Genomic DNA, 22,715 nt, shown 5'->3' with positions numbered 1-22,715 from the left:
CCTCTCCCTATTCCAAGATCCCTCAGGGTGCTTGTCAGTCTACTTAACACAACAGTGATCCTGCACCAAACCTGCCACTCTAGTTAGGGCCTTACCATATTTTTAAAAACTGACTGAATTCAAACTGCTCTTGCACAATCCCATGTGTGCTTTCCTGGAAATAAATCCCTGTATTACACAGTTGTGTGTTTACAGAGCTCTCATCATATATCAGAAATTCCTGGTGGGTGGTGCTCAGTATTTTACAATGAATGTTTCCAAACTGTGGAGAATGCAGTGTACAAAAAAGATAACAGTATGTTTCTCTCTATGGATAACCCACAACAACCAGTTATTGCTGCGGTTTGTAATGAATCACACAACCAGGCAAATTCTTCAGAAAATTGTATCTTTTGAAAATGAAATGTTAGCAGTGCCTTCAGTAAGCCATTCCTTTCTGCTGCAGAAGTGGCTTTTTGTGTTTTTCAGGAAAATGGCTTGGACTATGAAGCTTGTCTGGTTGCCCAGTGTGATGCTTTGGTCGATGCTTTAACTCGCCAGAAGGCAAAATTGCTCACAAAAGTTACCAAAGAGCGTGAGCACAAATTAAAGGTAAGTGGGGGAGGGGGAAGAGAAACCCTTCAGCACCTATCAACATGTAGACTCTCTTGAGATGCTAGTCACTGAGCACTATCCCAGGTCCTGTTCAGCTGAAGGCAGGACTATATTACCTAAACAATCAAGGGTTTATTTATTTATTACATTTTACTTTTAGGCCACCCTCACCTGAAAACAGGGCTCAGGGCAGCATACAATAGTAATAAATCTTACAAAAGAAAATATTTTTTTCAGAATTAAATAATGCATAAAAATACAATTTTCAGTAGCCTAAGCTAGTCTGATGGTGAGGGTTCCTGGCAATATTATTGCCTCATAGAGGAAGGGGGAGAGGAAAGGAAGAAGCGTGCCAGACTTGATGGAGGACCATCGCTGTGCTTAGCCAGATGCCTGGCAGAACATCTCTGCCTTATATGCTCTGCAGAAGGGCAACAAGTCCCGCAGGACACAGGTGTTATTTGGCAGACAGTTCAACCAGGTAGGGGCCAGAGCAGAAAAAGCCCTGGCTCTAGTTGAGGACAGCTGGATGTCTCTTGGGCTGGGGACCAAATGCTAATGCAGGGGAGGCAGTGCATGCAGGGGAGAATCTTGGGGTCCTGGGAGCAACTGTGGGAATCATAGCATTCATGGATCCCTCTGCAATCCCAATTTCAGGTGCTGGCCCCTCCTCCTCAGCCTCCTTGGCTTCTGGTTTGGTAGCCACAGCTGGTCCCAAGAACCAAGGCACTTCAGGGTCTGTCATGGTTTTGCCATCTACCACCATGGTGTCCTAATCCGCTGATGAGGAATTGCCAGACCCAGTCCTGACATATCTCTCTAGCCATTCCACACAAATGCACCACAGCTAGACTTACTCCCCATTTCAGAAGGGGGGAAAGCGAATTAAAACTGCTGGAGGGCCATTTGCAGGAAGAATAAGAATGCTGGGAGAAGGCTGGAAACAACTCTCCCATAGGCTGATTCTCCTCTGCATGTGTTGCCACCCTTTCATTAGCATTATGAGGAAAACATGCATTTTGTTTTATTTTTCTATGTTCTAATCCTACCCTTCCTCCAAAGAGCTCAGGGCAGCCTACATTGCTCTCCTTATTGAAACAGTACTGGGAAAGGGTTCTATTTTCATATTACTTGAAGAGCAGATTAATGTGAGCTGTCATTATCCTAAAAACATTGGTATAAGTATTTGTACAGAAGCAATGCTTACTTTTTGCTTACATACTTGTTGCAAAAAAGTAAAATAAAATCCTCATTGAAAATAACTAACTAAATCCAGACTTTTTGTTACACAATTAATGATACTTTGTTTGTAAAAGAGCTTTTACATTGAGCAAGTAGAGATTCATCTCACCTGCAGGGCTGATTTCCAAAGAAAAAAATCTCCCATCTAGCTTCAATAAGGCACCTGCCTCTTTTCTGTTCAGAGTGTACAACTATTTCACTACCTAAATTCCTTGCTTCCCAAATCCTCGCTAATCTCTTAAACAATAGAGAGTAGATTATACCTGGGCTTGTTGTGTGTGCGCATGTGTGTAAGTGCCATCAAGTCGCTTCCATTATTAACAGCCTTGCTCAGGTCCTGCAGACTGAGGGCCATGGCTTCTTTTATAGAGTCAGTCCACTCAAATATCCATGAACTCTGCTAGCATTCTCGTCTTTCCAGGTGTTGACAGCAACAGTGCTAATCTATTTTGTCAGCATTGAAAACCTCTAATAGGTGTACCGATTTTGGATGTGGTCAGATAGGCAGGTTGCCATGGCAGTATCTCAGCTTTAAATAAGCCACTTGAGTTTGGGGTGGTTTATGTCCATCAGGCAGCACCCTGTAAACCGGCATCATACTGCTACAGGCCTGTAGTTGGTTGTCCACATTGCTAATGTGTCGAACGAGGTAAGGACAAGTGGGGCAGGGGCCCAGATGTACCCGTTTGATCATGCCCATTCATTCCAGAGGGGAGGGGTGGCTATGTCAGGCCAAAATGCTTGTGCGGTTGCACCCTTAGTTTAGCATTTTAAATACTGGGAAAATCTCCCTGGTTTGGCTGACTCTACTACAAAAAATGTGAGAACCAGAATAAACCCATGGCTGGGTTGTTTTTCCCCAAAATTCCTGCTGTGTATGTACAGAAGCAGACAAGCGCACCCATGCTCCTGGCCATGCTCTATGGGGGTGCTGAAGGACACATCAGAATGAGGTTTGGAGGGGAAGAAAGAACCCACCAGAAACAGAGTAGAATGATTATACTGCTCATGCATTTCCATGGTTTGCCTGGCCAATCAAACACCCAGCATGGAAGCGCTTCACTGAGATAGCCACTGGAATTTGCTGGTGGCTATTTAATCTGTGTGGGAGTCATTTTAGCACGAGGTAAGGACAAGTGGGTCAGGGAAGCCAGATGTACCCATTTGATCATGCCTATTCAATCCAGAAGGGAGGGGTGGCTATGTCAGGCCAAAATGCTTGTGTGATCGCACCCTTTATTTATCATGTTAAGTACTGGGAAAATCTCCCTGGTTTGACTGACTGCTACAAAAAATGTGAGAACCGAATAAATGTAACTAGGCAGCAGAGCACTCTCTCTCTCTCTTTTACCACACACATTTTAAACACAAAGTTTGAAGAATAATGTTAAACGTAAGAACTGCCTTGCTGGATCAAATAAAAGATCTATCTAGTCCAGGACTTTATCTCCAAATGTGACCAGTCAGATGTCCCTTAAAACTCACAAGCACAGCATGCTAGAGATAGCTATTTTCCATTGTTTGACAGTGATTGGAGGTGTTCTGAACAAGGAAGCTTAATTTTTTAACCTTTTCAAAATGTTTACATTGCTTGAATAATTTGTTTTATAACTGTATGTGAAATTTTCCAAATTATTCAGCATGGTTAGAATTATATCCAAGTTGTTGTAATTAACTAATGCTGGTTAATGAAAAAAGCAATGCTTAATTTGAATTTGGGGCTTTTCATTTGTGCTGTACTAGCATTAAATCTTCATAGCTCTCCTGATTATACAGTGAAATGTAGTTACTTTCATTAAAGCCTTGAAACTCAGTGCCGTGAAGTCAACAAATTCAACACCCATTAGGTTCTAAATTACTCAGCCGTGAACAGAAACAGTTTCTGACCATTTAATCTCCTTTGCAAATTGAGGTTTGCCATTTATGTCATCTTGCCAAACTAATTATCAGTCTTTACTATCCAGAGCAAATAAGTGGAGCTGATGCAGATGGGCTAGTACCCATATGACCACTAGAGCAAATATATCTTCTTTTTTCTGGCAATTGCTTCTCATATAACATATTTAATTCAACAAAAGCTGCAAGAATTGCCCACCATCAACTGATGGGCTTTCCCCCCCTCTGCAGGTTGTATGGGACCAGATAAACCACTGTACTCTGAAACTACGTCAGTCTACAGGACTTATGGAATATTGTCTTGAAGTTATCAAAGAAAATGACCCTTCTGGGTTTCTACAGGTACATTGGTTTCTGGCTTTGTAGTAGATGAGTAAAATTTTATGATGGACTGATATTTCTGAAGAGATAAATTTGGTCACTTTATTCCAACCCACCCCTCTGCAATGCATGACACATGCACAAACTTTGTGCAGGGCTTATAATATCAATTGAGAAAGCTAGAGATAGTTGAACATCCTCTTCCTCCATTGAATCTGATTGGTTAATTTATATTGGGTTAATTATGTCTGTGGGACATCCAAAACGGATCAATTCAGTTACAAATCTATGCTTTCCCCATGATCTATGACAAAGTCTAGGGGCCTTTTGGACTCAGTTTCAGAGTCTTAAGCTTTCTCATGGACTTCAAAATTGGACCAACAATAATAGTCCTTTTCAAAATTTGTACTCAGGACAATTTATGGAACTAGAGGAAATTTATCTATGAACAAGAAAGGAAAATACAATAAGCTATAGCGCCCATGTTGAATGCATGGGGAACCCATTGGTTGAAAGCTATATGCATAAAGTTCCAAGATCTACAACAGATTGCTGGATGGAAGCAAGTGCCTTGGTGGGTTTTTACCCACAGATAGGGCTTTTATTACTTTTTCTGTTGTAGTTGTTATGTGTATCATGTTTATGCTTAAAATTCTATAAGAACTAGAATATTCTCATTTGAAAGATGGAGGAACTTAGATTTACAAATAGTGACTTGGCCAAAGTTATCCACTGAGTTTATGGCTGACTAGAGACTTAACCTAGAATACATCTTCAAAAGAAATTTCTTTTATATAAATTAAAAGAACTGGGTGGGATCACATATAATCTATTTCATTGCAATCATTTGCCCAAAGATGGGACCAGACCATTCATTCACTAAAATCCTCACGAATTAACCCATGTAGTCCAGACAAAAATGTAACACAAACTGATTTTATGTATTTAAAAAGATTCCCACAAAATAAATAGGACCAAAAGTAGGTGAATCAGACCATGTGCTGTGGCATCTTACAACTAAAATGAAAAGTGTAGGAACCAGTCACTTTACAAAAAGAAATGTGTATGATCTGGGAAACCAAGTGCTGATATTTACCCATTTAGGCAGGCAAAATTTCACTGACTGAGCCAGATTCACTGTTGGTTCTCATTTGATCAGGGTTACTTCCAAGATCAAAATCTGGTGGAGGGGGAATTAAAATAGCATGGCCAGAGTTCATTTGCAGAGGAGAACTATGAACAGGGAAAGAGTTAAGCACCCCCCCCCCTCTCTACTGATTATTCCCCAAGGGAGGCCCTGCTACTACATGTGTTTTACTAAGAAACCTCATGTTTTCTTTGTATGTTGCAGTTCCACCTAGATTGAAAGGAATTCCAATTTAGGAGAGCTGTGTTTCTCAAAAGCTTATGCTACAGTAAATTTGTTAATCTTAAAGATGCTACTGGACTCTTTACTATTTTGCAGCAACAGACTAACACGGCTAACTCCTCTGGACCTATTGAGTGAGAGAGTACTGGGATCCTGTAGCCACAAACATCATTATGGTCACATTGGGTTGGTACAGGGTATCCTGACCCTTTGAGCACCTGTAACTTTAACCTATTAAGGCCAAATTATATATGATGTTGAAGTCCAGTGACTGGAGCTCCAAAGTGTAATATATCCTTAGAAGCAGCCTTGAGGAATGGCTGCTCTGGATTGGGGTTGCAGTGCTGAGATGGAGAGGTTTTTACTTTTCCCTGCTGCATCCTTTCTCTGATCAAAACTGTCCCTTCCAGGCTGCTGGCTGTTTTAAGGCCCAGTAGGGGCAGAAGGTCAGGATTCCCAGAACATGACCTTGTGGATAATATGGCTCCTCAGAAATGGCTTCTTTGGGCTGTTTTAAGACCCAGTAGGGAAAGAACAGGTTATCACGGTTTTTTCCTACAGAGTTTTAAGTTAACCCAAAGAGGGGAGTGATTTCTGATAGGGGAAACAGAGCATGGGGGAACCCCTTAGCCAGAGCTATAGCCACAGCTTGGTCAAGGGTTTTGGCTCCTTAGGCAAACTATAACTTTAGTGGGTCTCTACATTCAATATGGAGAAAAATGTGAAGTACAATATATGATACCTTTTTCAAATAAGAGGTAGCATATCAATATTTTAAACAGAGAAATAAAATTGACGTCTAATTTGGCACCTTGTAAAAGTGACTAATTTGCCTATGTGGTTGTGCTGGTCTTTGCCATGGTTCTGATCCAGATCAGACTTCCCACCCCTTGCAGTTGCTTTTTTAGAGTCAGGTTATACTTCTGGAGTTGTCTGGAGATGTTGTCTTGCTCTTAGTTGATTAGATTTAAATTGACTATTTTACAATCTTGTCCTGTACATTTAAGGATTATGTGTTTCCCTTTCAGATTTCAGATGCTTTAATCAAACGTGTTCAAGTTTCTCAGGAGCAGTGGGTAAAAGGGGCTCTGGAACCAAAAGTATCTGCAGAGTTTGATCTGACTTTGGATAGTGAACCTTTGTTGCAGTCCATTCACCAGCTGGACTTCATTCAGATGAAATGTAGGGGTGAGCTTTTGTAGATTGCTTTTCTTTCTTTTCCTTCTCTCTTTCACACCCAGACTTCAAGTGACAGTGAGGCAGAAAGGGGAAAGAGGTGGGGGGAGTCTCTTATCCAGATGTGAGCTAGCAGTTCTCCTCCCATGACCCTAACAAGCTCAGACAGTAGCATTAGATAATGGTAAACATCTGAGAAGATAAAATGCTGATGACTGGGACCATCTGTTCCATTCTGAAGTGGAAAAATTTGGTAATATGGCTATTGCATTAAAAACAGCTTTGTGCTGTGTTGGAGTACAATGGATCAACAGTGTCAGTAATTAAAATCAGTTACTACTACAATTAACACAAGTTCTCCTTAGGAGACTGAGAACTGGCACCTGACAGACTGCCAAGTATAAACTCTGGAGTAACATGGGCTAGACCCTTAGTAGGGAAGGTGATTTTTGTTGTACAGAATGTGATACAAAGGCTAGTTCTCAGTGAGGTGGTAAGAGGTTCAGCTAGAATTCTTTTCATTGACATCTAGTTTTCTACATGGAAGATTTTCTGAATGGAGGAATGTCAACCATGTTCAGCTGCAGTCTATAACGATACAGCCCAGACACAGGCTTACTCTGAGAAACAGGCCTTTGTATGACATTTGATAACACAAAACTTACCCTCTTTAATAAGATTCAGAAAAACCTAGTGCTATTTTTTTGTAAATGCAGGGTGATAAAGGTTTAGTGGCCTGATTACCCAAAGTGGCACACTATTATCACTATAAACAATAGATTGGAGGATTTATATAAACAGGGTGTTTAAAATGAGTAGGCATATTATAGCTATAAGAAATGTATATCTTTTGTGTTCGTCTCTATTGCTGAGCTAATTGTGGCTTTGGAGGAATAATTTCAGTTGTTTATTTATTTCTTTAAAACATGCATTAGCCTTCTTTTTACCTTATGGAACTTGAGGTTGTTTACAATGTAAACATAAAATACATCAAACACATAAAAGGCCATGAATTAAAATTATAATGTAAAACTACTGATTAGGGAAAAAACCCTAGCTGAATGCCATCCTGAACAAAATCATCTTCAGTTGCCTACTAAAGATTGAGAGTGAGGGGGCCAGGCGCACCACTCTGGAGAGATTGTTCCATCGTTGTTGTTAAAGCAATATGGGGGAAAGAGTTAAACTTTTCCCCAGTGACTTACTTGGTCTTCAAAAGAAGTCACTGGGAGTTTTAACAGATTTTCTCATGGATCTTCCATGGTGTGTCTAGTTTGAACCTTAACACCTTGCCAAAGAAATGCCTGCTTCTCTTCAATAGTTCTTTCCAGGGCTTTTTTTGAGCAGGAATACACAGGAATGCAGTTCCGGCTGGCTTGGCAAATGAGTTTCTGCTGGGCTTTCTCTACCAAAAAGCCCTGTGTGAAACAATGGTGCTGTCATGGGGTGTGGCCTAATATGCAAATGAGTTCCTGCTGGGCTTTTTCTACCAAAAAAGCCCTGGTTCTTTCCAGTTCTGAACAGACGTAAGAAACACTGTCCATAAAAACTGAGGGCGTTTTCGCGCTGACCTTCTAGTGGCGCGACCACCCTCTTCACACCGGAGGATCTGCCCGGATTTCACACAAGAAGCGCCGGCGCACCCAAAAGAGCCGGCGACTTCCGTCGCGAAACCCGCTCAAATGTTTTCCTGCTTCTTGGCGGTTTCCGTTTGAGCGGGTTTCACGATGGAAGTCGCCGGCTCTTTTGGGTGCGCCGGCGCTTCTTGTGCGAAATCCGGGCAGATCCTCCGGTGTGAAGAGGGTGGTCGCGCCACTAGAAGGTCAGTGTGAAAACGCCCTGACTGTTTGGAAGAACTCGGAGCAGATCTATTTCTCGATGGAGATTCTAGCTTTATGTCTCTGTGTTTCCTGTGAATATTCTGTGAACTCTTTATCAATAAGTGTATTGCAAAAACTCTAACAAAAGAACAAGGGTAAAATGAAACAAGAGGAAATGAGGAGTCAGTAGTGTGGATATTCTGATCGATGAAACACAGAAGACTTTGATCTATTTTTATCCCACCCTCTCTCTGAGGGGTTCAGAGCAGTGTGAATGGCTGTCTGTGTATTTTGCTCTTATAGCATCTCTCTAAAGTAGATTTGACTGACAGGGACTGGCCCAAGGGCACCCAGTAAGCTTCATGGAAGAGTGGAGACTTGAGCCGTGTCTCCCAAATCCTAGTCTGATACTCTTGTCACCATACTACATTGCTGAAATCAATTGTACAGCTTATAGATAGCTGCCTTTTGCTATTCTTACATAGCTGAGCAGAGCCATACATAGCTGGTAGGCAGTGGCCCAGAATGCAACATGGTACAGATTTAAGAACCAATGACAGTGAAGTAAAATTATCTGGTAGGCAGTGGTTTAGAAAGTAAAATGGTACAATGACAGAATAGTAAAATTAACAAATTGAGTAAACCTTTGATCTGAGTAGCATGAGCATGCGAAAGCAACAAAACAGTAGTATGTCAAAATGTGAGATTGTCTGTCAATGACAATGGATGAGTTCAATATATGTAATGGGATAAGCAACCAAAGTTCCTTTTTTGAGTGTGTCAATACATCTAAAAGAGAAATACATTGGATAGTAATGTTCTTGTCCACCTAATTTACTTTTTAACATGTAAACACCATTCTAGTTTGCCACCAGCGAGCCTGCAGCAAACGTGGACTATTGCACCCTTCTTAAATCTTCGTTCGCGAAGCCAAGCCGAGAGAGAGAGTTTGCCATAGAAAAAAGGAATACAATAAAATATCCCTATTTTGAGTATGTCAATACAAATAATTATACTGATACACAAATAATCTATAATTATTTGTATTGACATACTCAAAATAGGGATATTGGTTGTATATCTCATTACATATGCTTTACCCATTTTCACTATATTTTATTAAACAGGGACTTTGGTTGCTTATCCTATTACATATATTGAACCCATCTCCCATTGTCATTGACAGACAATCTCACATTTTGACATACTACTGTTTTGTTTCTTTTGCATGCTCATGCTACTCAGATCAAAGGTTTGCTCAATTTGTTAATTTTACTGCATACTGCTGTTTTGTTGCTTTCACATGCTCATGCTACTCAGATCAAAGGTTCGCTCAATTTGTTAATTTTACTATTCTGTCATTGTACCATTTTACTTTCTAAACCACTGCCTACCAGATAATTTTACTTCACTGTCATTGGTTCTTAAATCTGTACCATGTTGCATTCTGGGCCACTGGCTACCAGCTATGTATGGCTCTGCTCAGCTATGTATGGCTTTGCTCACTGTGCTGGATTCCTCATCTGATGAAGTGAGCTTAATAGCACATGAAAGCTTACGTTCTAAATAAAAATTGGTTGGTCTTAAAGGTGAACTTGACTCCTGCTTTGTTCAACTGCTTCAGACCAACATGGCTGCCCACTTGGATCTATTTTGCTATTCTTGTTCACAAGACTGTTTCATAAACTATGATGGATTGGATTCCTATTCAGGCTTAATTCTGAACTCAGAAAACTCAATCTGAAGCAATTAGGCCGGCTAATTTGACAGCTAAATCCTTGGAGGAACTACTGAAAATGCCTGAATTTAAATTACTAGTTAAAGGCAAAAATCTGCTCCCCAAAAGGGTATTGTATCTTGAGCAAAATGGGTTATATTAATGAAGCTACTGTGAGAACACTGGTAAACTGCAGCATCAAAAATTTAGTCAAGTTAAAAAAAAGAGAGGCAAATGAAAGATTTAAAATGCAGCTGATGAAGCCTCTCCAGATATATATTTACACAAGGATCTCTTCTCAGTTTGGAGACATTTTAATCATGTTTGTTGGGCTCCATAATGAATACTGAATAGTAAATGTAACAGAGCTGTGAGAGTTTCTCTCCTTCTGCAATGAGACTCCATCCTAAGGAAAGTCCCACTTTGAATAAAATTGAGTATTATAATAATTATGTTATGCAAACAAGTACCACTGCCAGTGGTAGCATGCTTGTTTTGTATGCAGGAGGACTGAGGAGGCTCAGTCTCCTGCATTTTCAGCAGAAAGGATTTCAGGTTGAAGGAAGGTCCTTGGAGAGCTGGCTGATTTATTTATTTATTTATTTAATGGATTTATGTATTCCACCTTCCTCTGTAAACCGGGGCTCAGGGTGGGTAACAACAGTGTTTGTAAACAATGTCAATAACATTATAAAATAATGAATTAAAAAACTTTTTACAGTAATATTAACAACTAATACAGCTAATACAGATGGCACCTAAAAAGGGCATGACCTAGTGCCTCTTATCCAGGAAAGAGAGTAAAATATCTTGCAATTGATCACATGGAGGAATAACAGTACCTACAAGCAGGGGAGAGAAAGAGAGAAGCCAATCTAAAGTGGAACCATCGCTGCCTCAGCCATAAGCCTGGCAGTACATAATTTTTTTGCAGGTCCTGTGGAACTGTACTAAGTCCTGGAAGGCCCAGGTCTCACTTGGCAGTGTTCCACCAGGCTGGATCCAGGGCCAAAAAGGCCCTGGCTCTTGTTGAGGACAGCCTGATACTTTTGGGCTAGGGATCTCCAGAAGGTTAGTATCTCTTGAGTGTAAAGCTCTATGGGGGGTATACCCAGAGAGGCAGTTCGAAACGAATGTTGATCCCAGACCATTACAGCTTTGAAATTAGTACCAAATCTTTAACCTTGGGTTGCCAAGTCCAATTCAAGAAATATCTGGGGACTTTGGGGGTGGAGCCAGGAGACTTTGGGAGTGGAGCCAGGAGACATTGGGGTGGAGCCATACACAAAGTTGTGACAAGCACAGCTGAACTCCAAAGGGAGTTCTGGCCATCACATTTAAAGGAACCGCACACCTTTTAAATGCCTTCCCTACATTAGAAATAAGGATAGGGGCACCTTCTTTTGGGGCTCATAGAATTGGACCCCGTGGTCCAATCTATTTGATACTTTGAGCGCATTTTGAGGAGAGTCATTAGATGCTATGCTGAGAATTTGGTGCCTCTACTTCAAAAAACAGCCCCTCTAGAGCCCCAGATACCCCCAGATGAATTCTCCATTATTCCTTATGGGAATCGATCTCCATAGGGAATAATGAAGTGCCCAGCAGACATTTCCCCCCTCCCCCCCATTTCTGACGACTCTGAAGCGGGGGAGGGCCTGCTCCCACCTTGGGATTGGCATTTCTACTCACGAGTTGCTGAACTTTCAACTTCTTCAAAGTAACACAGAGCGACCGACCTCTGAAAAGATTATGCGACCAACAAAGGGTCTGGGCTGCAAACGACCTCTGCAAAGATTGTGTAACCAACGGAGGATCTGGGCTGCTTTCACAGCCATGTTATTCTGCCTGCTCCCCCACCCCCCTTCAGCCTTAAAGATGCAGATGCATCATCCCAACTCCACTTTCCAGTGGAGTCGAAGCCTCCGGAAGTGGAAAGGAACATGGGGGCTGTGGGGGCGGGGCTTCCCCCACCAGTCAGCTGACTGGAAGCAGGAAGGAACCTGGGAAAGCAGGAGAACCCCCACTGGGACCTGGGGATTGGCAAATCTACTTGAACCAGATCTGTTATTCAACCAGAAGTCAGTGCAGCTGGCAGAGCGCCAGTTGTATGTGAGCTATAAATGAAGTTCCCATAAGAACTCACACCACTGCATTCTGGACTAGTTGTAATTTCCAGGTCAGTCTCAAGAGTAGCCCTACATAGAGTGAGTTGCAGTAGTCCAGTCTGAAGATGACCATTGCATGGATTACTGTGCCTTAAGACAGGGCAAGACAGGAAGTGAACAAATTGCCTGACCTGGTGCAGGGATGGTGGCTCAGTGGTAGAGCATCTGCTTGGTAAGCAGACGGTCCCAGGTTCAATCCCTGGCATCTCCAAATAAAACGGTCCAGGTAAATAGGTATGAAAAACCTCAGCTTGAGACCCTGGAGAGCCGCTGCAAGTCTAAGTAGACAAAACTGACTTTGATGGACCGAGGGTCTGATTCAGTATAAGGCAGCTTCATATGTTCATACATGTTCATATGTCTGGCCACATTTGTGACCTGGGCCTCCATAGAAAGGGAGGCATCCAGAGTCACATCCAAACTTCTGATGGTTGGCACTGATGTTAAAGGCCCACCATCAAGGGCTGGGAGTTGGCATCCTAACCCTGAATTTCCTCAGCTTAGTCATAGAACCTCTGTCTTGGATGGATTTAGTTTCATCTGGCTATGTTTCAACCAGCCAAAAATACCTTGGGCAGTACTGGTCAGTTGCCCATCAGCAGATATAGCTAGGTGTCATCTGCATACTAGTGACCCCCCAGCCAGAAATTTTGTATCAGCTAGATGAGAGGGTGCATGTAGATGCTGAAAAACTTTGGGGAGAGGATTGTCACTTGGGGGACTCCATACACCAAGGAGTATCATGGAAAGACCGATAACATTGCTTAGAAGGCTTCTGTTGTGTGTTACCTCAGTGGTAGTGCGTGTTACCTTTGTGGTAACTTCTATTCTGGTTTTAATATGAATTTGAATTATTTGAATCTACCCTGTAAGCGATCCTGAGCCCGCTTTGCGGGAAGGGGAGGTATAAATCAAAGAACATAAATAAATTCTCCAACATCACTCTCTGTCCCCAGCCTTGGAGAAATGAGGCCAGCCACTTCAAGGCTGTCCCACAGATCTCCACCTCACCATGGTCAACTGTGGCAAATGCTGCTGTCAATAGCAGCAGCATTAACCCACCTTGGTCCAGCTGCCTATGGAGATCATCTGTGAAGGTGACCAAGGCTGTCTCCATCTCATGGCTGGGGTGGAAGCTGGATTGGAATGAATCTAGGGCCAAAGTGTCTTCCATGAAAACATGGAATTGTTCTGCTAGCACTGTCTTGACTAGCTTGCCCTGGAATGGCAGATTCAATACTGGGCAGTAGTTGGATGGATCATTATGATCCAAAGATAGTTTCTTTAAGAGCAGTCTCACTACTGCCTCCTTTAACCTCCCTAGAACTCAGAGATGGATTTACAGTGTCTACTGGGGGACCTGTATTCCATCACCTCTGGCTTTCACCAGCCATGATGGGTAAGGGTCTAAGAGGCAAGTGGTAGGTTTCTCAGTACCCAGGATCCCGTCAATGTTGGCCTGGGAGAGTTGGCTGAATTTGGACCCAAAGACAGCCAAGGAGCCTCTAGTTCTTGTACTATATCAATATTGGCAGGCAGGTCATGGCGGAGTGACAAGACTTCACAAAAAAGTTAGCAAAAGCCTCACAGCTAATTGTTGAATTTCTAAATTTTTGGGTTCCCTCTGGAAGAAAAGTTAAAGATCTAATTATTTAATTGTGCCACATAAAATTCCTTCTTTGTGGCCTTCACAGTCATCTCATAGGATTTCATAAATGTCCTATAAGATGTTCTTGATTCTTTGTTGTGAGTCCATTGCCAAACTTGCTCAAGCTGTCTAAGCTCCCACTTCATCTTCTGAAGATTCAGGGAATACCAAAGTGTTAATTTGGCATGGGGGTGAAGAGAGAGTCAGGGAGCAATTTTGTCAGTGGCTTCAAACATACAGCTATGCCAGTCATCTATCAGCACATATAGCAAGACACCATAGGGCATCAGATCCCCTATATCATTCTGGAATCCAGTTGGGTCTATCAGTCTCCATGGGTAGGCAGAAATCCACTCACTGCCTATACAGGGAGGACATAAGAGAAGCCATGTTGGATCAGGCCAATGGCCCATCCAGTCCAACACTCTGTGTCACACAGAGGCCAAAAAAACAGGTGCCATCAAGAGGTTCATCAGTGGGGCCAGGACACTAGAAGCCCTCCCAGTGTTTCCCCCCCAAGCACCAAGAATACAGAGCATCACTGCCCCAGACAGAGAGTTCCATCAATACACTGTGGCTAATAGCCACTGATGGACCTCTGGCCCATATGTCAACAATCTTACAAGCACCACACTATGGAAACACCACACTGTGAAATGGATGCTTGAGTCTAGTATAAAGAAAACATTGAGGGTGCCTGTCAGACCCCAGAGTCAAGGAAGACACAGATGATTCAGACGTTTATTCCAGGCATCTTAAGGCAATACAACGATTTGCTGAAACTGGAGTTCCATTTCAGGGGCACCACCTATATACCCTTGGTGGTCCGTTATCAATTCAAGCAAAGCATGGCAAAAAGCGGTGGGCACATTTGGTGGGTATTCCACATCTCCCTTCTCCCCCCCTCCCCACTATAGTCCAGGTGCAATATCTAATACCTCCCCTGGTCTCCTCCAGACCGACCTTGGTTGCCATGTTAACAAGCTACTGAGATAATTTTTAGGGATGCGCCGGAGGGCTAAAGCGAAAGCAAAGCAATGGTTACATATTTCAGGATGGAATGCAGGCTGTCTCACTCAACAGTTACAAAAGTGTTCATGGTCAGTCTTACAACAATGACAAGCTGTTATATTACAAGAGGATACAATCTGGGGTAGGGGGACATTCTGTCCCCCCTAAGACCCCTTCCCCCCAGATTTGGCTGAATATTTATTATGGAAGTCTTTAATCAATTTACGACAATTGGTTTCAGAAGCTGGGACCCATTCGGCTTGACTGATAAGGAAATGAGTCCATTTGATAAGATACAACAGCTCGCCCTGTTTTACTTTGGAATCTAAGATTTCCTGCACCTCATGATGAATTTGACCACATATCAGAGTCGGAGCTGGTGGTGGCTGCTGGCACTATGCACACTATAGCACTATGCACACTATTATTACAGGCATACTCTGCAAATGGCAAGAGATCCGCCCAATTGTCCTGTTGGAAGGATGTATAGCACCTCAGAAATTGTTCGAACACACGTTCATCCGTTCCGTCTGGCTGTCAGTCTGGGGGTGAAACGCTGAACTGAGCCCCCCCCTCGATCCTGGCCAGGCTGGACAAGTACTCCCAAAATTTGGCAACAAATTGTGTTCCGCAGCCGGAAATGACCTTATTTGGAAAAGCATGGAGGTGGAATACATGCTGTATAAACAACTTGACTAGCTTTTTGGCGGTGTGTAGCTGCTTGCATGGGATGAAGTGGGCTTGTTTGGAAAATGTGTCCACCACTACCCACACTACTGTCTTCCCCTGAGATGGGGGAAGATCCATAATAAAATCCATAGAAAAGCACTCCCAAGGTCTAGATGTGGTGGCTAATGATTGTAGTTTCCCAGGGAGAGGGCCCCCATTTTTTAGCCATCACACAAGTGGGGCAGCTGGCAATGTACTGTGCTATGACTTTTTTTAAGCCCGGCCACCTGAACTGCCATTGCACTAAATGAATAGTTTTCACAAAACCAAAGTGCCCCCTCCCAGTTTCAAATCATGGGCTCTTCGGATCACCTCCCCCTGCAAGCTTTCTGGCACAAACCCCTCCCTTAGCCATAACCCCTCCTTAGAGCATTTCAGTTGTAATCCGTCATCTGGCGGCTCACGCACCAGGGACTCTTTAATGGCTTCATAAAATGTATTGGGGGCCCCCACCTCCTTATGGACTTGTGAGCGGGTGGTGACCAGCGCGCTCAGTTGGGCGGGAGTAAAGAGGGAGTTGATCACTTCCTCCCTTTTGCTGTCATGTTGCGAGAGGTGGGACTGTGAGTCAGCCAAGAAGTTCAACCTCCCAGGAATGTGGCCCAGCGTAAATTTGAATCGATGGAAGAACCCCACCCACAGGATCTGTTTATTATTGAGCTTTCGAGTGGCAATTAGGGCCACCAGATTTTTGTGATCTGTCCACAGTTCAAATGGCTCTCTTGGCCCTTCTAAACAGTGCCTCCATTTTTCTAGGGGTAGATTGATGGCGGAGGCTTCCTTGTCCCATACCAACCAGTTCCACTCGGTGGAGCTGAATTTTTGGGACAAGTAAGCACAGGGGTGTAGCTTCCCATCCTCCCCCTCCTGGAGCAATACGGCTGCACGGGTCACGTCGCTGGCGTCACATTGAACTGCAAATTTCTTATTTTCGTCTGTGTGAGTTAGGCAAGGCTTGGATACAAATTTATCTTTCAGTTCCTCAAATGCTGCCTGGCATTGAGGCGTCCAATTTAAGCTGGCATTGCCCTTCAAGGCCTGTGCCCCCTTCCCCTTCATTTTCAACAAGTCTGTTAAGGGGAGGGTTGCTTCAGCAAAGTTGTTTATGAACCCCCTGTAGAAATTTCCGAACCCGAAGAAACTTTGGAGTTGTTTACGGGTTTGGGGGGCCTCCCAGTCCTCTACAGCTTTTATCTTGGTGAGGTCCATCCCTAATCCTTCTGCCGAGATTTGGTACCCCAGAAAATCAAGCTCCATTTGGTGGAACTCACACTTGGACAGTTTGGCATACAGTTTGTTCTTATATAATGTCTGTAGCACCTACTGCACTAATTTAACGTGCGAGGAGAAATCTTGCGAATATATCAACACGTCATCCAGGTAACAGACCACACCCTTGTACAAAAACTGTTACAAGACCTCATTAATTAAATTCATAAACTCCCCAGGCGTGCCCTTTAGCCCAAACAGCATTACTAGGTATTCATATTGCCCCAATGGCGTGTTGAAGGCCATTTTCCACTCGTCCCCCTCTTTAATCCGGACGTGGAAGTAGGCATCCTGGAGGTCCAGCTTAGTGAAGATCTTCCCTTGGGACACTTCTCTCAACCAGTCTCTTATGAGAGGGAGGGGATATGCATTGCTCATGGAAATCACATTCAACCCCCTAAAGTTCATGCAAAGCCTCAAACTGCCATCCTTTTTCTTTCGAAATAAAACGGGGGCAGCATGGGGGGATTTAGCCAGTCGATGAACCCCCTCTTCAGGTTGAGTTCTAGGAAATTCTGCAGCTCCTCCCGCTCCACCCTACTCATCGAGTATAGTTTCACCTTAGTGAGGGGCTCCCCCTCCACTAGTTCAATGGCACAGTCAGTGTCTCGGTACAGGAGTAGCTGATCGGCTTCCTGCACGTTAAAGATCCCTTGTAGGTCTTGGTACTCTGGGGGGATGGAGGAGACCTCCACCACCATCAAACACAGTCTCTCTTCTTGGGAGGGAGGTTGGGGGCCCCATTTATTATCCCACCAGTGGTGGTCACAGTCCTTATCCTGGAAGTAGATTGCGCTGCCACTCCATTGCACAAGGTCAGTGGGGAAAAGCAGACTGAATATCCCTGGGCCAAAAGAAGTTAAACTTCAAAGCACCCGCACCCGGGCCTTTTCCGTTGCGGCCCCACAACTCTGGAACCAACTCCCAGAGGAGGTGCGGGCCCTGCGGAACTTAGACCAGTTCCGTAGGGCCTGCAAGACCGCCCTCTTCAAACAGGCGTTCACCAATAACTGAATTAATGTTTACCGCCAGATTAATAACGTTTACCGCCAGTGTTGATTTAGGAATGTTTTAATTAATTATTGATTATTGACTGATTTTAATGTGAATTTAATGTTTTTATTACTGTATTGTTTACTTGAAATGCTGTTAGCCGCCCTGAGCCTGCTTCGGCGGGGGAGGGCGGGATATAAATAAAATTTTACATTACATTACATTACAAAAGGGTTGAGGTCCACCAACCATTCCAGACTAAGTACGGCCTGGAATTTGGCAATGGGTGTGACCATGAATGATCAGGGTTCCCAATGTTCCCCCACCCCAAGGGCACAGGGTTCGGTGCCTTTTGTGCAGTGCTTTTCCCGCATCACCCTTCCATCCATCTGTTCAAATACTAGCGGGTTGGGTAGTGGGGCGGTCTTTAGTCCCAGTGCTTCAATAAGACTCGGGGAGAGTAAGTCTTTAGAGCACCCCGAATCCAACAATGCCCTCACGCAGGAGAAGCGTTTAGTCACAGGTGTTTGGGACATAATATAAAGTGCCTGAAAGTCTCACCCGAACTGGCACGGCTGTCATGCAGACCTGCTGTTGTGCGCACTTCACAGCAAGTTGTTGTCGTTTCCCACTGCCTGGCCATCGTTATCCTCCTCTTTGGATGCTTCGGCAGTTGGGTTGCGGTACGACAGGGCCGCCACCGTCTCTCTCGTGACCACTGGCCCTCCTTCGGCTTCTTCTTGGCACTTGTCTTTATGGGGATCAAGGTTACGGGGCCCCTTGGTTTGCTGTGGCATTCACTGGTGATGTGATTTTCACCCCCGCATTTGAAGCACAACTTTGCTTTAGTCCTCCAGTCCCTTTCAGCTTGGGATACTGTCAGTTCTGGCCCCCGTTTGGGGGGAGGGATCGCCTTGGGGGGCTTTTCCTTCCTATCACACTGTCCTCCCCCTTGTTGCTTGCGGTGAAGGGCAATGATCTTGTGGCAGTCCTTGATCTCTCCGGCCAGCTGGATCCAATGCACCAGGGTGTGGGGCTCCCCCATCTTGAGGCCTCCCCGAAAACATTCGAATTCAGTCCTCTCTTGAACTGCTTGACCCTCCCTCCGTCGTCCCAATGGTGGACCTTGGAGTTGAGGGCGCAAAACTCACTAGTGTATTTTTGTATGGACTTCACCCCTTGCCTCAGGTCTTGAAGTGCCGAGATGGCATTGGTTTTTTTTGCAGGGGGTCTTCAAAATGGTGTTGCAGGGCCCTCAGCCGTTCCCGTGCTGAGTTGAGTGTGGGGGAACGGCTCTCGAACAGGGTGACAAAACAGTCCACAGTGGCTCCTTCCAGGCAACCACCAATGTAGACTACTCTTGATTGCTCTGTGGGGACGTTACGGCCCACATGCTCAGGTGCCCTCTCACCAACACTATAAAGTAGACTAGCTTCGCAGAGTCCCCATCGAATTTGGTTTCACTCACCCGGGGGCCCCCTGGCACTGGAACAGGTTCCTCCAGTTTGGGCTCCTCATCCCCGGTCGTAGTAATTGGGGTTGTTCCCGTGGCTTGTTCCCGTGGTTCCCCCTGCTCATCATTTGGTGGGTAGTTTCCCTCCACTACAGTATCTAATACTTCCCCTGGTCTCCTCCAGCCCGACCTTGGTTGCCATGTTAACAAGCTACTGAGATAACTTTTAGGGATGCACCGGAGGGCTAAAGCGAAAGCAAAGCAATGCTTACATATTTCAGGATGGAATGCAGGCTTTCTCACTCAACAGTTACAAAAGTGTTCATGATCAGTCTTACAACAATGACAAGCTGTTATATGACAAGAGGATACAATCTGGGGTAGACTCTTGGCAGTATCTTGCTAGAAAGAATTAAATAATAGAAATTAAAAATACTGTGGCATTGTGGAAAAATGCCAAAATTCGTTAGGGACAAATTTAGTCACCATAGTGATTCACTGAAGAATACTCGTAATAAGTTATTTACCTAGGATTCTGATATGAACAATGTGAATAATGAAGTGATATTTGAATTTTGTGAACTACAAGTGAAATTTGGAATACTATATGAACTAAAGAAGTAGATTTTGAATACTGCATTGAACTAATGGACTTGTATTGCATTTATTGCTTATAAGATTGTTGATATATTTTCCTATACCCTTGAAGTTATATTTTGAATTATTCTGATACTTTCATATACCTGTTACTCTTAAAATACTTTATGTGATGTAATGTGAATAATTAAATATGCACACACACTATAGGGCTTTATGAAATTTATTTGGATGCCATTACAGATAATCCTGTTTCTGTATTTATGGTTTTTGTGAAGTAAGCATTTTGTCTTGAGACACACGTTGTGCATTTACCCAGAAGTGTAGCATGACTGGATGCTTCATCACACCTATTTATATCATGAATGCCAGCTGGCTCGAGATCAAGGTGACGTTTTCTCCATAGCCAACTAGTAAAAGCTATGCTTTCACAGATAAGTGCTACTCCAGATATTTGCTAAATGAAAGAAACCAAACTTTCTGTGAATTGGAGAATATGTCACTCAGTAAGTATTATAACCTGTTTAATGCATTGAATCCCATGATTGTTTAGTACACTGAGGTTGCTTCCTGGAAGCAAGTCCTGTGGAATAAGATGGAAGTACACAAGTTTAATATTGCTCCCTAAAATGTGGATTTAGATGTGCATAGGGACTGCTGAATGCATATCAGAGCTGTTGTCAGATTGCCCAGGTTGTGTCCAAGAGGTGGCACCATAAACAAATGGAATATTTGGTGATGCTTGCCAGTGACAGCTTTGATGTAAATCCATGCCTTATTAGGAAATGCTCCTACCTTATTAGGAACATTTCACCATGCTAAAAAAGACTATGGAAACCAAGTAGGAGACTATGGTCCCAGGCTGTTGCTTCAAAAGTTTCACTGAGAGTTGAGTGGAAAGATTTGAAATGGTTCTTTACTCCAAAGTTGCCACAACTGAAAATCGTACTGTTTGTCACACAGCCTGATAAAAAAGGGCAGAGTTTCACTAATCTGTGCTTAGTTCCTGTTTCAGTACCGCCAGTCCCACTACTGCAGCTGGAGAAGTGCTGTACCCGAAACAACAGTGTGACACTAGCCTGGAGGATGCCCCCTTTTAGTCACAACCCAGTGGAGGGCTACATCTTGGAACTTGATGATGGAGATGGTGGACAATTCCGAGTGAGACCAGTATTCCTTGTTTGTTTATTTTTGACTTTTGTAGACAAATGCCTGAGTTGCATGGGCCTGCTAAAAGTATGTTCTATAATGAATGGAAAATAGATAGAACTCAGTCTTAAACCAGCCCTGCGAAAGATTGCCTCATTATAGGAAAATCCCTAGAAGAGGGATAGAAGGGCCACTTAATGGAAATTGGTACAGAAGGATAAGGAAGACTAGCAGAATTAAGCACAAGATCTCTGTTTCCTTTGAGAAGTCTTGTAAGGAGTATCATCAGGGAAGACCGAACAGTATTCTGTTTGGGAGAGCATCTCAACATGCACATGTGTGCTTTCATTGAAATACAATAAAAAGACACAAGAATAAATGAATAAACCCAACCCACCCCACCCCACCCAATTATAATAAAGCACATTGAGGGTTGCACTTAGGGTGGCCAATTTCAGTTTGGAAATTCCTAGAGATTTGGGAGCAGACCCTGGGGTGAGCAGCATTAATAATAATAATAATAATAATAATAATAATAATAATAATAATAATAATAATAATAATAATAAAATTTTATTTATATCCCGCCCTCCCCGGCTAGGCAGGCTCAGGGCAGCTAACAACATTTATAAACATACAGAACAATAAATATAGGGCTTTAAAATTAACCTTATTAAAAACCAGTCAATATACAATTAAAATTTAACTTAATCTGGCAGTGGTGATGGTATTTCCGGCGCTAATTTCTGTCAGTTTACATAGTTTACATAATAACATAGGTCCTTAAACAGAACCATTTTTGGTGGCTCCCTTTATAAACAACCATAATTCAGCAGTCCGTGTACGCTAGCTTGAAGAGGGTGGTCTTGCAGGCCCTGCGGAACTGTTCGAGGCTCCGCAGGGCCCGCACCTCCTCCGGGAGCTGATTCCATAGGGAAGGGGCCGCGATTGAAAAGGCCCGTGCCCGGGTGTTCTGAAGTTTAGCTTCTTTCGGCCCAGGGGTAGTCAGTTTATTTTTCCCGGCTGACCTCAGTGCTCTCTGGGGCTCATATGGGGAAAGACGGTCCCTCAGGTAGGCCGGTCCTCGGCCATATAGGGCTTTAAAGGTAATGACCAGCACTTTGTACTGGAGCCGATATGTAATCGGCAGCCAGTGCAGTTCGCGTAGCCCCGGCTGTATATGCTCCCACCTCGGGAGTCCTAGCAACAGCCTGGCCGCCGTGTTCTGTACTAGCTGCAGCCTCCGGGTCCGGCACAAAGGCAGCCCCAAGTAGAGGGCATTACAGTAGTCCAATCTTGAGGTGACCGTCGTGTGGATCACTGTTGCAAGGTCCCGACGCTCTAGGAAAGGGGCCAACTGCCTCGCCCGCCTCAGATGGAAGAATGCTGACTTGGCAGTGGCTGCTATCTGGGCCTCCATTGATAATGAAGGCTCCAGTAAAACACCCAAGCTCTCTACCTGGCGCGCTGCTTTCAATGGCGTGCCATCAAAGGCCGGGAGAGATATTTCCTTCCCCAGAGCGCCGCGACACACAAAAAAGGACCTCTGTCTTCGTCGGGTTC

General features: G+C 43.8%; 1 protein-coding gene across 4 annotated transcripts in view; it reads left to right on the top strand.

Moving 5' to 3' along the window:
* The window catches only part of TRIM67 (tripartite motif containing 67), an 85,368-nt gene that overhangs the window by 46,478 nt on the left and 16,175 nt on the right, over nt 1-22,715 (top strand). Inside the window, exons 3-6 of one of the 4 annotated variants that reach the window (XM_060242727.1) lie at nt 469-591; nt 3,964-4,074; nt 6,451-6,610; nt 21,007-21,164. In XM_060242727.1, the coding sequence (XP_060098710.1) occupies nt 469-591; nt 3,964-4,074; nt 6,451-6,610; nt 21,007-21,164 (552 nt within the window). The remainder of the gene's footprint in view (nt 1-468; nt 592-3,963; nt 4,075-6,450; nt 6,611-21,006; nt 21,165-22,715) is intronic. The other 3 variants (XM_060242719.1, XM_060242708.1, XM_060242713.1) reach the window with 3 other exon arrangements.

Source organism: Heteronotia binoei, chromosome 1, assembly GCF_032191835.1.
Source record: "Heteronotia binoei isolate CCM8104 ecotype False Entrance Well chromosome 1, APGP_CSIRO_Hbin_v1, whole genome shotgun sequence".
Lineage (NCBI taxonomy): Eukaryota > Metazoa > Chordata > Lepidosauria > Squamata > Gekkonidae > Heteronotia > Heteronotia binoei.
Note: the sequence above shows the minus strand (reverse complement) of the source record. Positions and strands in the feature narration are given on the sequence as shown.